At 42.9% G+C, this 21,225-nt stretch overlaps 1 protein-coding gene across 2 annotated transcripts in view; it reads left to right on the top strand.

The window, feature by feature from the left end:
• LOC130267230 (core histone macro-H2A.1) overlaps positions 1-21,225 on the top strand; it is a 140,286-nt gene that overhangs the window by 96,424 nt on the left and 22,637 nt on the right. For both annotated transcript variants that reach the window (XM_056516648.1, XM_056516647.1), the window contains exon 8: positions 13,914-14,088. In XM_056516648.1, coding sequence (XP_056372623.1) covers positions 13,914-14,088 — 175 coding nt within the window. The remainder of the gene's footprint in view (positions 1-13,913; positions 14,089-21,225) is intronic.

The raw sequence follows: 21,225 nt of genomic DNA, 5'->3' as shown, positions 1-21,225 counted from the left end.
TGATTGCTATGGGGATTTTCTCCTACTCTGGACAGTTCTTAAAATGGACAGAGATGTCAGCAGACAGCACTGTGGTCATGATGTCAGCAGAGAGCTCTGTGTTCCAAAAAGAAAATAATTTCCTCTGTAGTATTTAGCAGCTAATAAGTACTGGAAGGATTAAGATTTTTTAATAGAAGTAATTTACAAATCTGTTTAACTTTCTGGCACCAGTTGATTTAAACAAAAAAAGTTTTCCACTGGAGTACCCCTTTAACCCCTTAACCACTTAGGGATCTAAGGTCCAAAGGGACTTAAGGACCAAGGGCGTACCTGTACGCCCGTGGGAATTTCGGTCCCCGACGCGCGCCGGGTGGGGACCGGACCAGGGTGACTGCTAATATCGATCAGCAGGCACCTTGTGCAAACCCCTCATATCTGCGATCGCCGCAAATCGCCGGTGTGAATGCGATTTCTGCCGATTATGGGTCATTACGGGTCTCTGGTGACCCGGAAAATAAGGGGAATCAGAGTTGTCTAAGACACCCAAGATACCCCTGAAGGGATAGGAGTGAGGTGGCAAGGGTGCCACCCCTCCTATCCCGGCTATTGGTCGTCCAGAAGCGATGTCCAATAGCAGGTTGGGGGGCGAGGGGGTCAACTTTCGGTTTCCCCGTTCTGCCCACCCACAATAGGCCAGGCAGAACAGGGAAACTGAGGAGGACCGGTGCCGAAGTCCACTTACCCATCGGCGGCGGCGGGGGGTATTGGCTGCAGAAGAGAGTGGCGATGCGGCTCCCTGGATACTATGGAAGCCGGTGAGTTGCCTAGCAACATCTGGAGGGCTACAGTTTGAGACCACTATGCAGTGGTCTCTAAACTGTAGCCCTCCAGATGTTGCAAAACAACAACTCCCAGCAAGCCCAGACAGCTGTTTGCTGTGTGGGCATGCTGGGATGTGTAGTTTTGCAACAGCTGGAGGGCTACAGTTTGGAGATCACTGTGCAATGGTCTCTAAACTTTAACCCTCTAGATCTTGCAAAACTACAACTCCTAGTATGCCCACACAGCAGTTTGCTGTCTGGGCATGCTGGGATTTATAGTTTTGCAACATCTGGAGGGCCACAGTTTGGAGATCACTGTGCAGTGGTCTCTGAACTGTAGCCCTCCAGATGTTGCAAAACTGCAAATCCTAGCATGCCCAAAGAGCAAACAGCTGTCTGGGCATGCTGGGAGTTGTAGTTTTGTACCTCCAGCTGTTGCATAACTAAGGGCATAATCTCCCAGCATGCCCTTCGGCGATCAGTACATGCTGGGAGTTGTAGTTTTGCAACCGCTGGAGGCACACTGGTTGGAAAATACTGAGTTAGGTAACAGAACCTAACTGAAGGTTTTCCAACCAGTGTGCCTCCAGCTGTTGAAAAAGTACAACTCCCAGCATGCACGGTCTGTCAGTGCATGCTGAGAGTTGTAGTGTTGAAACAGCAGGAGGTTTGCCCCCCCCCCCCCCCCCAGGGTACATTCACACGGGCAGGTTTACAGTGTGTTTCCTGCTTCAAGTTTGAGCTGTGGAAATGTTTTTGCCGCAGCACAAACTCCTAGCAGTAAACTCACTGTAACCCCCTGTCAGTGCAAATGTACCCTAAAAACACTACATAGTTAGTACGGTCGAAAAAAGACATATGTCCATCAAGTTCAACCAGGGAATTAAGGGGTAGGGTGTGGCGCGATATTGGGGAAGGGATGGGATTTTTTATTTCTTCATAAGGATTAATGTTATTTTGTTCCAGGAATGTATCTAATCCTGTTTTAAAGCTGTTAATTGTTCCTGCTGTGACCAGTTCCTGAGGTAGACCGTTCCATAAATTCACAGTTCTCATGGTAAAGAAGGCGTGTCGCCCCTTGAGACTAAACTTTTTCTTCTCCAGACGGAGGGAGTGCCCCCTCGTCCTTTGGGGGGGTTTAACCTGGAACAGTTTTTCTCCATATTTTTTGTATGGGCCATTAATATACTTATATACGTTTATCATATCCCCCCTTAAACGTCTCTTCTCAAGACTAAACAATTGTAACTCCTTTAATCGCTCCTCATAGCTAAGATGATTCATGCCCCATATTAGTTTAGTCGCGCGTCTCTGCACCCTTTCCAACTCCGCAGTGTCCCTTTTATGGACAGGTGCCCAAAACTGAACAGCATATTCCAGGTGAGGCCGTACCAATGCTTTATAAAGGGGGAGTATTATGTCCCTGTCCCTTGAGTCCATGCCTCTTTTGATGCATGACAATATCCTGCCGGCTTTGGAAGCAGCAGCCTGACATTGCATGCTATTCTGTAGTCTGTGATCTACAAGTACACCCAGATCCTTCTCTACCAGTGACTCTGCCAGTTTACACTTCACTAAAACATAATAAAGGGTAAAACACTAAACGTATTGTACAGCAGTGTTTCCAAAACGGAGCCTCCAGCTGTTGCAAAACAACAACTCCCAGCATTTCCGGACAGCCACTGACTGTCCAGGCATGCTGGGAGTTTAGCAACAGCTGGAGGCACCAATTTTTGGGAATCACTGGCATAGAATACCCCTTTGTCCACCCCTATGCAATCCCTAATTTAGTCCTCAAATGCGCATGGCGCTCTCTCACTTCAGAGCCCTGTTGTATTTCAAGGAAACAGTTTAGGGCCACATATGGGGTATTTCCATACTCAGGAGAAATTGCCACCCTTGCCAGACAGGAAATTTCAGCCTTGCCTAGGGAGAGTAGTTCGGATTGAACGGAGTGTACCATGGGAATGTTATTGGCCGAGAATAGATTAGTGAAAGATGTAGTTCGTGTTATACCTAAATATTTAATGCCCGTCGATTGCCAATCTAGAGGGTATTGACTTTTTAATAATTTTTTTTGACTAAGAGGTAAGTTAAAGGGGAGAACTTGTGATTTTGTTCTCTTTAATTTGTAATAAGACACAGAGCTAAATTGGTCTAATAGGGCTAATGCAGCGGGAAGAGAGTGGGAAGGGTCCGACATTGATAGAATAATATCGTCCACGTAGAGAGAGAGAGTGTGACCTATCACCTATTAAAATACCTGAAATGTCCTCCGCAGCTCTGACTGTCTGAGCCAAGGGCTCCAATGAAACAATGATTAGAATGGGAGACAATTGACGGGTGCCATTGGTCAGGCAGAAGGAGTCCAACAGAGTGCCATTAGAGAATACCTGGGCCGAGAGACATGAGTATAAGGCCTCGACCACTCCCGCATTATGGGACCGCTAAAGCCTACATTGCGCAACACCGTGAAGGCGTAAGTTCAATGCAGGCAGTTGAATGCCTTTTCGGCATCTAAAGCCACTAGAGCTGCGGTCACTTTTTGGGCATTAACATGGTGTATCAGATTCAGGACCCTGCGGGTGTTATCTGATGATTGGCGGTCTCGCACAAATCCAGTCTGGTCTGCGTTTATCACTGAAGGCAAAACCTGTGCTATTCATGAGGCAAGTCTTTTCGCATAGACTTTAACATCACAATTAAGCAGCTATATAGGCCTGAAGTTTTGGGAGCTATCAGGATCTTTCCTGGCTTTAGCTAGTGTGAAAATTAGGTTTTCTCATAGGGAGGGAACCAGAAGCCATAGCATGCTGGAAAAAGGCCTTCATGGGGGACCCCAGATTATTTTCAAACCTCTTATATTTGTTGGTAAGGCCATCGGGCCCAGGTGACTTGCCAAATGGGAGGGATAACAGTGTTCTCTCGACCTCAGTCAGCATGAGTGGGACATTTAATATAGCTAGTTCAGAGACAGACAGTTTAGGGAGATTGTAGTGATCAAGAAAACCATTAATGGAAGTCAGGTCCGGCTGCGGAGTCTCGCTATTACTATGTAAATTATAGATTCGAGCGTATTTATCCTTAAATCTATGAGCAATGCTCTTTGGATCAGTAAGCTTCGCAGTGCGATCCACTGACCATAAAAATAAAAAATTTTATTTCAGTTGTTTGCTTTTAAGCTTTGCCGCTAAGAGCTTACCTGCTCTATCGGGTTAATTTTGTTTATAGATTCAATACAATCAATATCTGTAGTAGTTAGTAGTGGTTAGTTGGTTAAGTTCTGCCAATCTAGCCCTTTTGATCCTGGCACCTTGTTTAATAAATGACCCCCTGATAAACACTTAATGCGCATTCCAAATAAATGGCATTGAAGCGGATGAATTATTGTTATTTTTAAAGTACTCAGATAACTCCGCCTCCAAAAGTTTAGAGTGGACAGGGTAATTCAGGATAAATTGATTTATTTGCCAGAGGTGTGTTTGGGGAACACTATGTTCCTCACGGATAGAGAGAGTCACAGGGATCCGACCAACTGATCTGTTCAATAGAACTAGATACTGATTCATAGAAAAGATCTATGTCCACAAGGAAGAAGTCTAATCTAGAGTAACTATTGTATGCTGGAGAGAAAAACTTAGTCTCTCTCAGTAGAGTGCTGTATCCTCCACACATCATAAAGGTCAGCTTCATGAACAATGTCAGCAAGATCTAAAGACCTCGCACGAGAGCCAGCCGTGCAGTCTATACTCTGATCCAGCACCATGTTGAATCACCGCAGATCAATAGTTTTCCCCGACTACACCTATTGACTTTCTTTAACACTTTACCCTGAAATGTCCCTGGCCCTCTATTGGGGGCATATACTGAAACAATTGTGTACATTACATTATTCAGAAGGCCAATTACAATTAAATAGCGCCCTTGGGGATCAGAAATAGATTAAACAAGCTGGAAGGCCACTGACTTTTTAATGGCCAGTAACACCCCCCTAGCTTTTGTAGTAGCATGCACATAAAAAACACATAAGGATAAGCTGGGTTCTTAATCCTATGGGCATCTTTAGCTAATAATTGGGTTTGCTGGATGCTAATAACATCCCCCCCCCCCCCCCAGCTTTTAGCCTCAGACCACAGATTTGCCCTCTTATTAGGGCTGTTAAGCCCGTTAACATTCATAGATATGAACTTCAATACCATGGCATAAACATTAGATACTAAATAACCAACACCTGTACCACCAGAAATCCGTAATAAGCACCACAGTCTCCAGGATTGTAAGTACAAAGAGTCCACCTGCAAACAAAATAAACATCAAAAAATATAACAAAGGAATAATCAGTAGGAAGAACCTGCTAGCAACAGCAGATAAAGGATATCGAGTAGAGAGCATAGTTCACTTGAGCCTACTCAGCCACCCAGGCAGAGACGCACACCAAACAAGGTGGATAGGTAGTGCCTCATTTAACAGGACCAACCACCTTCCATTCAGAGGCCACATGGTAAGGAGATGCTCTGGGACATGAGGAACATTTTCCAGAGGCAGGAATGTTCAGTTTGGACAATTAGAAATGACCTTCCTCCACTGTGCGCAAGACATGCAGGGTACCATCTTGTTGTATGAGCAGGTGCACTGGAAATCCCCAGCAGTAAGGTACTTTATGTTCCCACAGAGCTGTTGTTATAGGTGCAAAGCTCCTTCGTTGTTGTAAGGTAACCGCCGACAGATCGGTGTACAAAGTGATTTTTCCAGGAAGGTCAGGGGACTTCCGAGTATCCGCCATTAGGGCTTCCTTGATGTGGAAATAGTGAATCCTTGCAAGGACATCACATGGAATATCCTCCGCTAAGCGAGCTGGCTTAGGGACCCTGTGGGCCTTATGAATCGTAAGGTCCATAGTAGAACATTGCGGCAATACCAGCTTAAAGGACAACTGCAGCGGAATTACACTTATCCCCTATCCACAGGAAAGGGGATAAATGTTTGATTGCGGGGGGTCCGACCGCTGGGACCCCCCTCGATCTCCCTAATGGGGCGCCAGCATTAGCGCCCATGGTGACGTAGCGTCGACCTAGAGGTCGACGGTGACGCCCCGTCTCCTCCCCGTCCCCATACAGTTCTATGGGGAATGCGGGGAGGCACGAATGCTGCCTCCCCGCCTCTCCCATAGAGATGTATGGAGGAGGCGTGCCGGCCGCAACGTCATGCTGCGGCTGGCACGCCCCCTGCACTGGAGAGCCGCGGCCCCGTACAGGAGATCGCTGCGTTCCAGCGTTCGGACCCCCCCCCCCCCCCCGCGTTCCAGCGTTCGGACCCCCCGCGATCAAACACTTATCCCCTATCTTGAGGATAGGGGATAGGTGTTTGTACCGCTGCAGATGTCCTTTACTATAGTCCTGCAGGAATGTCAGGGCACTAGGGTGTACAGCCTCTGGTATCCCCCGGAATTTCACATTATTCCGGCAGGACCTATCTTCTAGGTCCGCCACTTTGGCCCTCAGGGAAGTAACCTCTGTCACAAGATCATAGTGTGCGTCCTCTAGCTCATTATGAGATGAGGCAAATTCACCCATTTTCTGCTCAGCGTGAATCACTCTCTGCTAAACTTTCTCTGTATCAACTCTCACTGGGGCAAACACGCTCCACATCTAGATTTGTGGACTGGTGGAGTGCCAGCAACATGTTTTTCATGTTAAGTCAGTCACTGGGGACCTAGAGGTGGGATGCCTGGCAAGGCAGTCAACAATAACCTGGGTAGTAGATGCACTCACCTCTGAGCCTGCTTGGTCAGCAGTGTCATCTTGTAAGCACTGGGGTTGTTTGGCTGGACTGCTGGATGCAGGAGAGGCCGGAGCAGAGGCTGCAATTCTATCTCCTACATTGGAGCGCTTATCAGGGCCCTTTAGTGGAGAGTGAGGTGATAAAGTCAAGCAACCAAGCAGAGGTGTCGGCTGCATAGAGGAGGAACGTTGCTGTGAAGAGGGCGATGCTCTGTTAAGGTGCACGCTAAAGCGCGAGGCTGAGGAGTAGGAGCCAGCAGAAGAGGATGGCCGGGCACCATCTTGGAAGCCAGGAGGATCAGCAGCAATGTAGAAATCGACCTGTGAGACATGAGGTATGCCAGGGAGTGAACAAGAGACAGAAATAAAGGCTGTAGCTGGGCCACTAGTCGGTATAGTTGCTGTAGATGTGCGGAGCTCTTGGCCTAAGCAGCCATCTTCAGCAAGCACCGAGCCATGCCCCGCAGGCAAATACTATAAACAGCGCTCTCCTTGCTATAAAAACTCTTCTCTATGAGTACTATGTTGTATAACATACTGATCCATAGGTGCTGGGTTATGTATGCTGAACAGTGAGTGTGGTGCAAATTTTTTAATATTTCCCCAAAAGCGGTAATATAAAAAATAAATATATATACAGTCATGGCTGTAAATGTTGGCAACCCTGACATTTTTCAAGAAAATTAAGTATTTCTCGCAGAAAAGGATTGCAGTAACACGTTTTTCTATACACATTTTTATTCCCTGTGTGTGTATTGGAATTAAACCAAAAAAGGAAGTTGGACATAATGTCACGCCAAACTCCAAAAATGGTCTGTTTGTGCCACACTAAGCATTGATAACAGGAAGGTGAAGAAAACTGTCTTAGGGCTTGAGAACCATAATTGTGGAAAAATATCAACAATCTCAAGGTTACAAGATCTCCAGAGATCTAGATTTGCCTTTGTCCACCGTGCGCAACATTATCAAGAAGTTTGCAACCCATGGCACTGTAGCTAATCTCCCTGGGCGTGGACGGAAGAGAAAAATTGATGAAAGGTGTCAACGCAGGATAGTCCAGATGGTGGATAAGGCTCAGGGAGCATCAGTGTCAGCTCGAACTATCCGTTGACATTTAAATGAAATGAAACACTATGGCAGGATACCCAGGAGGACCCCACTGCTGATAGAGACATAAAAAAGCAAGACTACATTTTGCCAAAATGAACTTGAGTAAGCCAAAATCCTTCTGAGAAACCGTCTTGTGGACAGATGAGACCAAGATAGAGCTTTTTGTAAAGCACATCATTCTACTGTTTGCCGAAAATGGAATGAGGCCTACAAAGAAAAAAACACAATACCTACACTGGGTGCCTTGAATGTGTGCAAGGCATCCTGAAATCTGAGGATTGCCAACGGATTTTGGGTCACACTATACACCCCAGTGTCAGAAAGTTGGGTTTGCGTCCAAGATCTTGGGTCTTCCAGCAGGACAGTGACCCCAAACATACGTCAAAAAGCACCCAGAAATGGATGGCAACAAAGCGCTGGAGAGTTCTGAAGTGGCCAGCAATGAGTCCAGATCTAAATCCCACTGAACACCTGTGGAGAGATCTTAAAATTGCGCCCTTCCAATAAGAGAGACGTGGAGCAGTTTGCAAAGGAAGAGTGGTCCAACATTCCGAATGAGAGGTGTAAGAAGCTTATTGATGGTTATAGGAAGCCACTGATTTCAGTTATTTTTTCCAAAGGGTGTGCAACCAAATATTAAGTTAAGGGTGCCAATAATTTTGTCCAGCCCATTTTTGGAGTTTGGTGTGACATTATGTCCAATTAGCTGTTTTTCCTCCCTTTTTTTTAGTTTAGTTCCAATACACACAAAGGGAATAAACATGTGTATAGCAAAATGTGTTACTGCAATCCTTTTCTGTGAGAAATACTTAATTTTCTTGAAAAATTTCAGGGACGCCAAAATTTATGGCCATGACTGTATAGAGATATATATATATATATATATATATATATATATATATATATATATATATAGTCCCCCATTCCCATACATGTACAGAAAATAAAAGAAGGAGATCATGAGAAAATTAGTCCAAGTACAGTTCATGCATTGATGTGTCAAAGGCACAAGGGAAAGTGTACATACATATAGTTATATATAGATATATCTCAACAACAAAAAACGAAAGTAGCACAATAAAAATTGAAACAGTGGGTGCCCAGATCATATAAACAATAAAAAGAAAGCCAAAATATAGGTGAATCCATCCAATACATGCTTGCAGTGCTTCAGCTCAGCTCACTGGAGCCATTCTCAAGCTTGATGATGGTTTCAATGACCTGAGCCATACAGTTGCAAACATGTAATGGGTGAATAAAATAAATTAATTACTCACCAAAATGCTGCTTGTTTTTCATACATACAGTCACACATTTTCACATGCTAAAATAATAAGCAAAGGGCAAGCTAAAGTTATGTAAGAGCCTGTTTCTTCTTAAGTCATAAACTGTATTTCACTCTTCCGCTCAGTTGCATTTACAATTGTGATAATGGTTTACACAGTATATAAACCACTGGCTGTTTTTTGTTAACCTGCAATGTTCCCCCTTATGTGTGCTCTTTCAGGGACATGAAAACTTCACAGACACACACCACGGATAACTTCTAATTCTAGAGGAAAAGTTGTAGTGCTAAGGTGAAATGCTTAAGTTGCCATATTGGCCACATTTTGCATATAATTCCCCATCTGATTACAGGAATGTCAGGTTGTTTTATTAGATTTCTCTTGAATTTATGAAGCATTCTCCATATGCCAAATGAAACAGTGGAACATAAATTAGAACAAATTGGAAATGTCCAGAGCTCAACTTCTTCAATATGTTAGGGAACAACGCCCAACTACACAATTGTTCCTGGTACTCCCCTTACTCTATGAAATTTATAGGTGACCCGGGTTTTCCTGCAATCACTTTAATTTTGGTCCTTGATGATGGCTCTTTTATGTCTGCAGAAAAAGAAAAGCAATAACGTAGAAGGAATGAGCGTGTTCATACCAAATAAAAGCAGGTTTTTCGGTCACCTCCTGAAAGATGTTGATCTGACGAACACTGGCTTTCAATTATGTGCGCATATTGCAATATTATTGCACAGCAGTGTCTTGAATTGTTTAAGTTTAAAGTTGCAGATGTATCATGACACAGAGCGGTGAAGTGTAACTGTGAAAATCACTGTTTGGAGATTTTATGACCATGTTTGCTAAGAAATTTCATAATTGAGATCTTTAAAAGACTGCAGTGAGCACACATGTGCGTAGACTACGGGATAAATGACTTCCATAGAAAAAGGGGGTATACATGATAAACTTGGATTTGTGTAGACTGGGGAGCATCAAAGGCATGCAGTCATTAATGATCATTTGTGTTACAGGGTAAAATATATTGGTTTGCTTGCAAGAGCAGATCATTTGATGGCAACTTATTACCAAGAGAGTGCAGGGAACATGTGCCATACGTCCATAAATCTAAAGCTTACTTCTAGCTAGAGATGTAGGTAAGAAGCAGAGAATACTGTTTCTGATGTAACAGACTGTTGGGAATACTGTCAAGTAGGAGTTCATGGATAATATTTTATTGGGATGATCTATTACTACAGACTGAAGACAGACTAAGATAGTTCTCATCAACGTTAAATACTTCAATAGTAGTATGGTTCCAATAAAACCTAGGTTTTACTGAACATGTATAGGAAATAAAAGAAGACAATGTAAATGGGCTACATGTATATTCCTTTTATGAATCTTTCTTGAAGCCTGAGAGACACTTCCCATGTTTATTTAGCTGTTTCTGTGTTGCGATGGGCTTTCTTTTACAGAATTCTCAAAACTGAGGTGTGCAGGAAATTTTGTATCCATCTATCAATTGGGAACCACCCTAATAAGTTATGGTTCGAACAGTATGAAAGTGATGACAGGTTTCCTAAGGGTATTTCCGTATTTGTAAATAATGGTCTCTAGGGCATCCCTTACTTACTGATTGATGGGGGACCATACTCAGATATGATGTAGCAGACCTCAACTAACCCCGAGCCTTCATTTTGTGTCCAGCACTAGTCCCCACTGTAGCACATGTGATTGGTAAAAAAAAAGGATCCAGCCAAACAGCACAGGCATTTCCCTGGTAAAACACCTGTATTACTGAAGTGCACCTGTCTAGTAGCAACTCTGTACAGTACAGTGCTGTATGAGATGAAGGACCCCAGAGAAGCTTTTCTCTACATAGAATGTGATTTGTAGGAGTAGTCCAGAAAATGTTTTCTATATTTAATGGTGATCAAGCTGGAGTTATATTGCACTTTGACATCACTCATTTTACCACTAAAGTCATAACAGCCCCCCCAAAAAAAATTTGAGTGTGTGTGTGTGTGGGGGGGGGGGGGGGGGGGGGGGTTTATTTCTACGCAGTGCACTTTACAATAAAAAAAATGTATCTTTATTTTGTAGGTCTATCTGATTACATTGATACTCAATTTATATGTTTTGTCTTATTTTACTACCTTTAAAAAATTATAACTTTTTGTAAGACAATGAGTATGCTTAGAGTTGTCCTCTTATGACCCCTATAACTTTTTTTCCATCCTTTTCCCCCGTATACTGGGCTGTATGAGGGTTCTTTTTGTGTGCCTTGATCTATATTTTTGTTTTGTTTAGTTTTTTGTACCATTTTGGTATTGCTCAGACTTTATGATCACTTTTTATATTTTTTCTTGGATATGATGGGAGATAAAAATTGCAATTTTGAGCTTTGAATTTTTTATGCTTATGCCATTTCACCACACAGAATGAATAATGTTAGATTTAATAATTCGGACAATTCTGCTCCCGGCGATAACAAAATAATTTTTTTTAAATGTTTGCATATTTTTATATGTAAATTAGAAAGGAGTAATTAAAATGTTTAATATGGAAATGGTTAATGTATATGTGTTTTTTTTTTTACACTTTATAAGTTACATATGTAACATAGGGGATGCTGTGTTTCTGCATATGCAGTAATGTTATTTTCTAGGAATTTATTTAATACTCTTTTGAAGCCCTCAACTATTTTTGCTGTGATCAGTTTCCGAGGCAGACTGTTCCATAAATTTTCAGTTCTTATAGTAAAGGATTGTCACCCCTGGAGACTAAACCTTTTTTCTTCAGACAGAGGGAGTTTACCAGGAACAGTTTTTCTCCATATTTTTTGTATGGCCATATATATACTAAAACAAGTAAATCATATCCCCTCTTGAACGTTCTTCTGAAGACGTAAATGAACGTAATTCTTTTAATCTTTCTTCATAACTAAGATGTTCCATGCCCCTTATTAGTTTAGTCGCCGTGTCTTTGTACCCTTTCCAGCTCCATAAAGTCCTTTTTTATGAACCGGTGCCCAAAACTGAACAGCATATTCCAGGTGAGGCCATACCAGTGATTTATAAAGCTGTAGTATTATGTCCCTGTCCCGCGAGTCCATGCCTATTTTGATACATGACAACATGCTTCTGGCCTTAGAAGCTGCTTGACATTGCATGCTGTTTTGTAGTCTATGAAGTACACACAGATCCTTCTCAGATAGATCTACCCCCCCCCCCCCCACCCACCAAGACATATGTTGCATGCAGATCTTTTGTACCCAGATGCATAACTTTACATTTATCCATATTAAACCTTATTTGCCAAGTGGATGGCCAGACACCCAAGTGTGTACAAGTCAGCTTGTAACCAGTGCTCGTCATGTATAGACTGTACCGTGCTACAAAGCTTGGTGTCATATGCAAATATAGAAACAGAGCTGTTAATACCATCCTCTATATCATTAATAAAGAAGTTAAGAAGTTAAACAAAATCGGGCCCAGTATTGAACCCTGGGGTACACCACTAATAAACGGGGACTAATCAGAGTACGAATCATTGACCACCACTCTCTGGGCATGGTCCTTATGGCAGTTTTCAGTCCAGTTACAAATTAAAATTTCTAAACCTAAAGATCTTATTTTACATATCAGACATCTATGAGGGACAGTATCAAATGCCTTTGCAAAATTCAAAAACACTATGGGAGACATTTATCAAGGAATATAGAGACTTTTTTGCGTAAAAAAGTCGCACATGCGCCTAAACACTTTTCTGTGTGACTTGTGGGTAAGAAAAAAGTTACAAACAGCCTTACCTAAGCAAATTTCAGTTTTCACTTTGCAGTGATAAGGTATTTATGATGTGCGAAAGTCACACAGAGGCAAAAAAAAACTTTAAAAAGTCGCAAGTCTGCTCCAGGTCTGACCTGGAGTACAAAACTCCTGTACGTAAGCAGATTTAAAATGTCTCACAAAAGTCTCAGCTGCGACTTTTTTGTTTTGCTTATGTGCTCCAAATTTATCAACACCCTGTAAAAGTATGATAAATATGTAGCACATAAGCAAAACTAAAGCAAAACAAAAACCTACTTCCCTTAGCCCGGTACGTCACATGGCGCTTCAGCCTATCACCGGCCGAGGCGGGACATCGCTGTGGCCGGTGACAGGCTGAAGCGTCATGTGACAAATCGGGCTAAGGGAAGTAGGTAGTAGATAGCCCGGCTGACTGAGCAGCTGTTGCAGAGCTCCGGAGGAATGTAGGAAGGTAAGTGAAAGTTTGTTTTCTCTTTTTTTGCAACCCGGGCAGGATGAAATAGGAAAAGTCCGCACCGGGCATCTCCTTTAAGGGATCATTTATGCTCTGTCCTTGATTTTTTGCATTTATATATTTTGAAATTAAAATTTTGAGGATTTGTATTTTTTTTCTTTGGCCAATTGCCTTTCATTGTGAATTTCTGCTGCTTTTATGTACAAGTACTCTTAGGGGACTTGTGTGTGGAATCATTAGATTCCTCATACAGATCAATGCAGTTTCTTTGAACTGCATTGATCAGTGTGATCTGCACTCTATAGATAGAGCCTGCTACAGGTAGGCTTTATCAATAGAAAATCCCGGGCACTCATGGAAATAGAGGTAAGGCCTTGGGTTACCTCAACAGTGGATCTACCCTCACAACCCGTGCAATCGCGTTATGAGGGGTGATCCACCCCACTACATCGTCAGGGACCATTTAATTATCCCTTTAGACACCGCTGACAATTGCGATCTAAAAGGTTAATAGCTAGCTGGGATGATCACCACATGCTGGCTATTAGCAGTGGCCCCCAGCTACTGGAATCTGCCAGGAGCTGCCTGGTATTCCGATTGAAGTTAATAAGCAGTCAATGTAATATACAGATATACAGTTAATACCATCTTTCTCACCCTGATGTTTCTTGTCTACTCAGCTGCAGTTAGTTCAGGTCAAGGATTGCCTGCAAAATTTGTAATCCACTGCAACAGCCCAAGCTGGGGCTCTGACAAGTGTGAGGAACTGCTGGAAAAGACAGTAAAGAACTGCTTGGCATTGGCAGATGAGAAAAAAATCAAATCAATTGCTTTCCCTTCAATTGGCAGCGGAAGGTGAGTGAAATTTTACAATTGGCACCAATTATGTGTGAATTAGCATTTTACTGTGTACAAATATAATCTGTGTATACAAGTATAATCACATTTTACTGTGTACAAATATAATCTGTATATACAAGTATAATCACATGTTACTGTGTACAGATATAATCTGTTAAAAAATGTGACAATTCTTTTTTGTCTAGTAATGATTTATCACCCACTTTGTAGTCTGTATTAACAGTTCTGCAGGCTTCAGCGCTGAAATGTATGCATTCTCTGCTGGCTAAGTGTCTTTTCTTCTGTTGATCTGGCTTTTGACTAATTATGGTTTTCTGTCACTATATAGTCTTTTAATAAAGTATTAAGATCTCTCCAAGACTGAAATACACAACTCTTTTAGGCCATGTGCACACAGGTGCAATCTTTTCTCTTTGACTTTACTGGGAGCTTTAGTGCATAACTGCATGGAAAAGAAGTGACATGCCACTTATTTAATGTGTTGCCTTCCATCTCTCATTGAAGTCAACTAGAGTTGGGTGTTTTATGCCAGTGTGAACATGGCCATAAGCTTGTCTGTGAAGTCCTGGCAGTTTCCAGTAACATCTTGCACAATTCTAAATGCATCTTTGGGCTATGCTAAAGGTAATCTATCATGTTAAACAAGATAGTTTGATTTACCAGCATGATGGAGTTGAGCAAATTAATATATAGTTTTGTGGGAAAAAATGTAATATAACATTTCCTTATTTAACTACTTAGGAAACACGGGCATACAAGTACTTCCACGCGGGGGCTGGACTGGGATGCCTGCTGAAATCCTGAGCCCCCCCATGTCGGCGATCGCAGTTTGCTGTCTGGGCATGCTGGGATCTGTAGTCTTGTAACATCTGGAGGGCCACAGTTTTGAGATCACTGTGCAATGGTCTCTAAACTGAGGCGCTTCAGATCTTGCAAAACTACAACTCCCAGCATGCCCAAATAGCTGTCTCGGCATGCTGGGAGTTGTAGTTGCATACCTCCAGATGTTGCATAACTACATCTCCCAGCATGCCCTTCGGCGATCAGTTATGCTGGGAGTTGTAGTTTTGCAACAGCTGGAGGCACACTGATTGGAAAATACTGAGTTAGGTAACAGAACCTAACTGAAGGTTTTCCAACCAGTGTGCCTCCAGCTGTTGCAAAAGTACAACTCCCAGCATGCACGGTCTGTCAGTGCATGCTGGGAGTTGTAGTTTTTAAACAGATGAAGGTTTGCCCCCCCATGTGAATGTGCAGGGTACATTCACACGGGCGGGTTTACAGTGAGTTTCCTGCTTCGTGTTTGAGCTGCGGCACATTGTCCGCCGCAGCGCAAACTCCTAGCGGGAAACTCACCGTAAACCCCCGCCAGTGCGAATTTACCCTAAAAACACTACACTTACACATAATAAAGGGTAAAACACTACATATACATCCCTTTACACTGTTCTCCCCCCCCCCCCCCCCCCCCCCCAATAAAGATGAAAAACGTATAGTACGGCAGTGTTTCCAAAACGGATCCTCTAGCTACTGACTGTCCAGGCATACTGGGAGTTTAGCAACAGCTGGAGGCACCCTGTTTGGGAATCACTGGCGTAGAATACCCCTATGTCCACCCCTATGCAATCCCTAATTTAGTCCTCCAATGCGCGTGGCACTCTCTCACTTCAGAGCTTTGTTGTATTTCAAAGAAACAGTTTACGGCCACATATGGGGTATTTCCGTACTCGGGAGCAATTGCACTACTTTTACCCCTTATGAAAAGGAAAAGTTGGGGTCTACACCAGCCTGTTAGTGTAAAAAAATTTACACTAACATGCTGGTGTTGCCCCATACTTTTTATTTTCACAAGAGGTAAAAGGGAAGAAAGGCCCACAAAATTTGTAACACAATTTCTCCTCAGTACGAAAATACCCCATATGTGGGCGTAAAATGATCTGCGGGCGCACAACAAGGCTCAGGAGTGAGAGTGCACTATGTAAATTTGAGGCCTGAATTGGTGATTTGCACAAGGGTGGCTGATTTTACAGTGGTTCTGGCATAAACGCAAAAAATACCTACATGTGACCCCATTTTGGAAACTACACCCCTCACAAGGGGTATAGTGAGCCTTAACATCCTACAGATGTTTGACGAATTTTCGTTAAATTTGGATGGGAAAATGAAAATGAAAAAAATATTTTTTTTAACTAAAATGCTGGTGTTACCCTAAATTTTTCATTTTCACAAGGGAAAATGGGACCCCCCCCCCCCCCTCAAATTTGGAACCCAATTTCTTCTGAGTAAGAACATACCCTATATGGGGATGTAAAGTGCTCTGTGGGCGAACTACAATGCTCAGAAGAGGAGTGCCATTGGGCTTTTGGAGAGAAAATTTGTCCCGAATTGAAGGCCACATGTGTTTACAAAGCCCCCATAGTGCCATAACAATGGACCCCCCCCCACATGTGACCCCCCCCCCCATTTTGGAAACTACACCCCTCACGGATTGTAATAAGGGGTGCAGTGAGCATTTACTCTCCACAGGTGTCTGACAGATCTTTAGAACAGTTGTCCATGAAAAAGCAAAAACATTTTTTCATTTGCACAGCCCACTGTTCCACAGATCTGTTAAATGCCAGTGTGGTGTAAATGCTCACTGCACCCCTTATACAATTCTGTGAGGGTTGTAAGTTCTATCACCACGGGGGGCTTTGTAGACGCACATGGCCCCAACTTCCATTCCAAACAAATTCTCTCTCAAAAGCTCAATGGCGCTCAACCTCTTCTGAGCATTGTAGTGCGCCAGCAGAGCAGTTGATGTCCACATATGGGGTATTTCCATGCTCAGAAGAAAATTTGGTTACAAATTTTGGGGGACATTTTCTCCTATTACCCTTTGTAAAAATGTAAAATTTCGGGGAAAAAATGCATTTTTACGTACCTTGAGGGGTGTCGTTTCCAAAATAGTATGCCATGTGGGGGGCTTTTTTGCTGTTCTGGCACAATAGAGGCTTCTTAAATGCGACATGCCTCCCCAAAAACCATTTCAGAAAAACTCACTCTCCAAAATTCCATTGTCTCACCTTCCATTCTGAGCCCTCTATTGCGCCCGCCAAACACTTCACATACACATATGAGGTATTTTCTTACTCAAGAGAGATTGGGTTACAGATTTTGGGGGGCTTTTTCTCCTATTACCCCTTGTAAAAATGAAAAAACTGGGTCTACAAGAACATGCGAGTGTAAAAAAAAAAAAAAGATTTTGAATTTTCTCCTTCATTTTGCAGCTATTTCTGTGAAACACCTAAACAGTTAACAAACTTTCTGAATGTCATTTTGAATACTTTGAGGGGTGCAGTTTCTAAAATGGCGTCATTTATGGGGTATTTCTAAAATGAAGGCCCTTCAAATCCACTTCAAAACTGAACTGGTCCCTGAAAAATTCAGTTTTAGAAAATTTTGCGAAAAATTTGGAAATTTCTGCTTAACTTTGAAACCCTCTGATGTCTTCCAATAGTAAAAACATGTCAACTTTATGATGCAAACATAAAGTAGACATATTAGCCCTCATTTACTAAGCGTGTCGGTTTTATCTCTGAGTGTTTCTTCATTTACTCTGTGTATTTTTCTCCCTTATTTACTAATATGTTGCATGGGAAAAAAAATTGCGTCCCACGGGTTGGAAATTGTGTCGCAAATTGTATATATGTCCCCCGCACAGCGCATGTTATACTGTATATGTCCCCCGCACAGCGCATGTATATGTCCCCTGCACAGCGCATGTTATACTGTGTATGTCCCCTGCACAGCGCATGTTATACTGTATATGTCCCCCACACAGCGCAATCATAAGCTCCCGGTAGCGCTATCATTGACAAGCATTTTATTAGCAGAGCATCTCTCCAGGAAGCCGCTCCCCGATGCTCTGCTAATGCTCCGCTTGTGAGTGATAGCGCTTCAGAGGCATATGTGTATATAAGCGAAGTGGGGACCAGACATATAGCGTTATCTGGTCCTCCTGAGTACAAACATCACAGCTGCCCCATCGCCTCCCCCATCCCCGGTGTTATAATTACCTGTTCCCGAGGTCCACGCTTCTTCTGGCTCCGGCGCTGTCACTGTGCACACTAATGGTGATGTCGCGTTGGGGACGTCACTCGTCATTGCGCATCGCACAGTGACAGCGCCGGAGCCATATACATTCCTCCCAGCGATTCTATATATCTTTCCCCACCGTAGCTCTTCTATTTGAGAACCCCGCAGGGATCCCTGAATGGCTCCTCAGTACCGGCCATTCAGGGATCCCGGCGGGGAAAATGAAAGAAAAATACATCGTACATAGCTGGGGAGCGGACCATGCCGCCCGCTCCCCTGTTTAATAACTTTTGATCGGATCGAGTCTCAGAACCCGTGGGATGCGATCAACCCCTTTGCCCCTGTTCTACTACCCCCAACATGGAACAGACCCTGTTCCATGATGGGGGTAGGATTTAGTCAGTTTTGAGTCATTTCCCGACAGCTCAGAGCTGTCGGGTTTTGGTGAAGAAAAATTCACAGGTTTTCCTGTGAGTTTTTCCTCATACTCCAAGTGTTTTTTCTTTTTTGTTGTGAACACTCCCCTTTTTGTGATAACCACGGCCATTTTGATGGGTTTAAAAAAACACTCGGAGTGATGATATATTTTGTCGGGTTGTGCGACCAAATTTGTATCGCATGGGCTATGCGACACAAATTTGGTTGCACAACCCGACAAAAAGTGTCGGGTTGACATTAGTAAATGAGGGCTATTGTATATGTGAATCAATATAACATTTATATGGAAAGTCTATTTTCCTTACAAGCAGAGAGCTTCAAATTTTTCATGAAATTTTGGAATTTTTCACTAAGAAATTATGCAAGTATCGACAAAAATGTACCACTATGTTAATGTAGAATATGTCACGAAAAAACAATCTCGGAAACAAATTCATAAGTAAAAGATATCCCAGAGTTATTAATGCTTAAAGTGACAGTGGTCAGATGTGCAAAAAATGCTCTGGTCCTTAACTCCTTGGGGACGGAGGGCGTATCTGTACGCCCTCAGCCCGCTCCCTGTCTATAACGCGAGGCCCATGGCTATTAGAGCGCGGCACTGATCGCGGTGCCGCGTCTAAAGTGAAAGTAAACCATTGCCAGTTCGGGATTACCCCCAATGAAATCGCAGCATCCCGAACAGCTTACAGGACAGCAGGGGAATCCCTACCTACCTCCTCGCTGTCCGATCGCCGAATGACTGCTCAGTGCCTGAGATCCAGGCATGAGCAATCAAGCAGCAGAATCATTGATCAATGGTTTCCTATGAGGAACCATTGATCAATGTAAAAGATCAGTGTGTGCAGTGTTATAGCCCCCTATGGGAGCTATAACATTGCAAAAAAAAAGTGAAAAACATCTGACCACTGTCACTTCAAGCATTAATAACTCTGGGATGCTTTTACCTTTCACTCTGATTCTGAGATTGTTTTTTCGTGACATATTCTACTTTATGTTAGTGGTAACATTTTGTCGATACTTGTATCATTTCTTGGTGAAAAATTCCAAAATTTGATGAAAAAATTTTACATTTTGCATTTTTTTTTTTTACTTTGAAGGTCTCTGCTTATAAGGAAAATGGATGTTCCAAATAAATTATACATTGATTCACACATACACACACACAATATGTCTACTTTATGTTTGCATCATAAAGTTGACATGTTTTTACTTTGCCTGATGAAACCGCGCAAGCGCGGTGAAACGCGTCGCATTGGATTAAATCTGTTCGCTACACACCTGGCTCTATTGTCCTCTCCTTGGTCAGCGCCGATATTCCCATAGTTTCTGAAGTTCACCTTACATCCCTATGTTTTTACTTTTGGAAGACATCAGAGGGCTTCAAAGTTCAGCATCAATTTTTAACAAAATTTTCAAAATCAGAATTTTTCAGGGACCAGTTCAGTTTTGAAGTGGGTATGAAGGGCCTTCATATTAGAAATACCCCACAAATGACCCACTTATAAAAACTGCACCCCTCGAAGTATCGAAAATGGCATTTTGGTGTTTCACAGGAATAGCAGCAAAGTGAAGGAGAAAATTCAAAATCTTCATTTTTTACACTTGCATGTTCTTGTAGACCCAGTTTTTGAATTTTTACAAGTGGTAATAGGAGAAAAAGCCCCCCAAAATTTGTAACCCAATTTCTCTCGAGTAAGGAAATACCTCATATGTGTATGTCAAGTGTTCGGCGGGCGCAATAGAGGGCTCAGAAGGGAAGGAGCAACAATGGGATTTTGGAGAGTGAATTTTGCTGAAATGGTTTTTGGGGGGGCATGTCACATGTAGAAAGCCCCTATGGTGCCAGAACAGCATAAAACCCCACATGGCATACCATTTTGGAAACTACACCCCTCAAGGCACGTAACAAGGGGTCCAGTTAGCCTTAACACGCCACAGGTGTTTGACAACTTTTTGTTAAAATCGGATGTGTAAATGGAAAAAAAATGTTTTCACTAAAGTGCAGTTTTTCCCCAAATTTACAGTTTTTACAAAGGGTAATGGGAGAAAATGACCCCCAAAATTTGTAACCCCATTTCTAATTAGTATGGAAATACCCCATGTGTGGACGTCAAGTGCTCTGCTGGCAAACTACAATGCTCAGAGGAGCGTCATTGATTTTTTTGCCAAGAGAATTTGTTTGGAATGGTAGTCAGGGGCCATGTGCTTTTACAAAGCCCCCCGTGGTGCCAGAACAGTGGACCCCCCCACATGTGACCCCATTTTGGAAACTACACCCCTCACAGAATTTAATAAGGGGTGCAGTGAGTATTTACACCCCCCTGGCATTTGACAGATGTTTGGAACAGTGGGATGTGCAAATGAAAAATCACATTTTTCATTTTCACGGACCACTGTTCCAAAAATCTGTCAGACACCTGTGGGGCATAAATGCTCACTGTACTCCTTATTACATTACATGAGGGGTGTAGTTTCCAAAATGGGGTCACATGTGGGGGGGGGTCCATTGTTCTGGCACTATGGGGGCTTTGTAAACACATGTGGCCTTCAATTCCGGACAAATTTTCTCTTCAAAATCCCAATGGCGCTCCTTCCGTTCTGAACATTGTAGTGTGC

This window comes from Hyla sarda, chromosome 4, assembly GCF_029499605.1.
Source record: "Hyla sarda isolate aHylSar1 chromosome 4, aHylSar1.hap1, whole genome shotgun sequence".
NCBI lineage: Eukaryota > Metazoa > Chordata > Amphibia > Anura > Hylidae > Hyla > Hyla sarda.
Note: the sequence above shows the minus strand (reverse complement) of the source record. Positions and strands in the feature narration are given on the sequence as shown.